The 2672-nt window shown below is 46.5% G+C and overlaps 1 protein-coding gene across 12 annotated transcripts in view; it reads right to left on the reverse strand.

Moving 5' to 3' along the window:
- The window catches only part of Ptprt (protein tyrosine phosphatase receptor type T), a 1083833-nt gene that overhangs the window by 37991 nt on the left and 1043170 nt on the right, over positions 1-2672 (reverse strand). For 7 of the 12 annotated variants that reach the window (XM_021156878.1, XM_029473987.1, XM_029473984.1 and 4 more), the window contains 2 exons: positions 1480-1539; positions 720-836 (listed from right to left, as the gene is read on the reverse strand). In XM_021156878.1, the coding sequence (XP_021012537.1) occupies positions 720-836; positions 1480-1539 (177 nt within the window). The remainder of the gene's footprint in view (positions 1-719; positions 837-1479; positions 1540-2672) is intronic. The other 5 variants (XM_021156881.1, XM_021156880.1, XM_021156879.1 and 2 more) reach the window with 1 other exon arrangement.

The following is a 2672-nucleotide window of genomic DNA, read 5'->3' on the forward strand; positions in this document are numbered from 1 at the left end:
TCTCTGTATAGCCCTGGCTGTCCTGGAACTCACTCTGTAGACCAGGCTGGCCTCGAACTCAGAAATCCACCTGCCTCTGCCTCCCAAGTGCTGGGATTACACGCATGCGCCACCACTGCCTGGTTATAAGTCTTAATGTAACTATCTGATATTTCTGGTGGCATTACACAGGTTGAAAACCACTATATTAAAGTATAGAAAGGAATTATCTAATGTAATTGCAGAGGAGGAGAAATCAGACAAACACCAACCAGAGGACCAAATCACCCCTGGTTGAGATCAGTCCTTGATCAGACTCCCAGCCTGGGAAATGCTGGCATCTTTTTGCCCTCCACACTACATGTTTTTGACCCTGGGCCAAGGATACTATTCCTCTCATCCCTTCCTCTACCGGAGCCTTCTCAGTCCCAATTTTCTCTACAAATTACTTTGGATCTGGGGGTCTGCAATTGGGTACATTTAAATCTCTCGTGCCCCTGTTCATTTTGGCCTCTATCCTTTGGTACCATATAGCTTTCATCAGAATGTATCACACCTTTAGTCTATTACATTGTCTGTTGAAGTCTGTTCGTCTCTCTAGTTGAGGAATGATTGCAAAGTCTTTTCTGACTGTTGTATCGTGCCAGCTGGGCACAAATCAGACGTTTGCTCTACACTCTGAATGAATAGACCAACCAATTGGCTTCAAAGAGGGACTTCCCGTGGAAAGGGGAACTTACCTTCTGGACTGTGAAGGTGCGGATGACATATTCTGCCAGGGGCTCTGTTTCTATTAGGGTGACTTTAATGTCTCCATAGACCTCTGTGTCATCTGGCCAGTATCGGACACACTTCACCTGTGGCCGAGTGATAGACAGGGAGAGGATAGGGAGGAGGGTGAGAAGCCAGCTACTTTGGCTTTCCCATCCAAATAAACCCAAGGGTGACTTTGGAGGCCCATTTCAGCCCATGGGGCACTCAGTGGTCAGGGATCAGCAAATTGTGCAGGGCCTAACTCACTGCCAGAGTCATTGGGGCCATTATAATAACAGCACTATCTTCTCTTACAGCTCCTTGTGGTTTCCTGGTGCCTTGCTACACTAAGCCATCAGAAAGAACTAGGTAGGATGGGAGGTTCATCATCTCTACTTAGCAGATGAATAATAATACTGGAGACTGGTGACTTGTTCATTTCCTGCTGTGTCAGCGTGGAGCCGCTAAGCATTATCATCTGAGCGAGGTTGAGAAGTCAGGTGGGGAACAGCAAGGAGGGAGAAGCAGAAGCGATTAGGAGAGGGTCCCTGGGGGCTGGAAGGAGAAAGGCTCTTAGTTGGGGAAGACACAGACAATCCTGAGCTCAAAGGGAAGATGCACCACTACTCTCTGCCCCAGCGGTAGGTGTCTATGCTAACAGCAAGCCATTCCCATGTTTGGCTCTAAGTTCCACAGAGAGAAAAAGAAATCATAGTTTCCCCCTTAAAATAACAAAAGTGTTATTACCATTCCGGGGGATGCAGCACGGCCTAGCGTGGCAGTTCCCACAGTGTGTTCCGCTGGGTGCTAATAGGTGTTAGGTAAACAAAAATGAAAATAAAACAAAACAAAACAAAACAAGGAACAAAACAAAACAAAAAGAGGTTTTTTTGTGGTCAAATGAGTTTGGGAAATGCTGTTTCAACAAAGATAAACAAGCTGCTTTGGTAAAAGATGACTTAGTTCCTCAAAAGCACTAATATTGTTAATAAGTATCTTAGGACTCTCCAACGGGGCAGAGGACACAGCATTTCCCAAGCGTATTTAACCATGGAACCCTCTGCTCACTCGTCATCCTGTAGGCTAGCATCCCTGGGAACCCACTTAGGGGAACACTCAGTACACAACAGGGTTTGAAGGCAAATGGACATTGCTGGAATCTGAGACCTTGGAGCTAAGTACCTTCTAGAAAGAGTCTCAGACTCCTACAGCTAATGAGAGCTCATACTTACCTTGTCTAGCATTGCCTATTAAATGTTCCATGGCTTATTTTCATATATGGTGTTAATTATATGTCACCACAACCTTAGAAAATATGTTGCCCCACATTCTACAGGTGAGGATTTAAACATGGGGAAGCCGAGAAAATTGTTCACAGTCAACAGCTGGCGAGGAATGGAGCGAGGAGCACACACAGACTCTCTGACTCATAACCAGGAACACTGCCTTGTGTGATTACTGTGCCATAAATATAATGCAGTGTGTGTGTGTGTGTGTGTGTGTGTTGGCCACTAGAAGGAGTTCCATTATGAAACTGCTCTTTCTCCCAAGTTGCCTGGTTTCCATTCACAGTCCAGCATCAGGAGAATTCATTTTAGAATGTGGAATGTGCTGTGAGCCAGACTGGAATGCTCAAATTCTGGGCAGCTTCTGTTGTTCACTAGAGTTGCAGCCTGAGGCTTATTCCTTGGGGAAGCAGCTGAACAGTTGGAGCAGCTGGAAGTGGGGGACAGTCTGAATGGTAGGGGACAGTCTGAACAGTGGGGGACAATCTGAATAGTGGTAGACAGTCTGAACAGTGGAGGACAGTCTGAATAGTGGAGGACAGTCTGAACAGTGGGGGACAGTCTGAACAGTGGTAGACAGTCTGAACAGTGGGGGACAGTCTGAACAGTGGGGGACAGTCTGAACAGTGGGGGACAGTCTGAACAGTGGGGGCA

Source organism: Mus caroli, chromosome 2 (genome assembly GCF_900094665.2).
Source record: "Mus caroli chromosome 2, CAROLI_EIJ_v1.1, whole genome shotgun sequence".
In the NCBI taxonomy this organism is placed as follows: domain Eukaryota; kingdom Metazoa; phylum Chordata; class Mammalia; order Rodentia; family Muridae; genus Mus; species Mus caroli.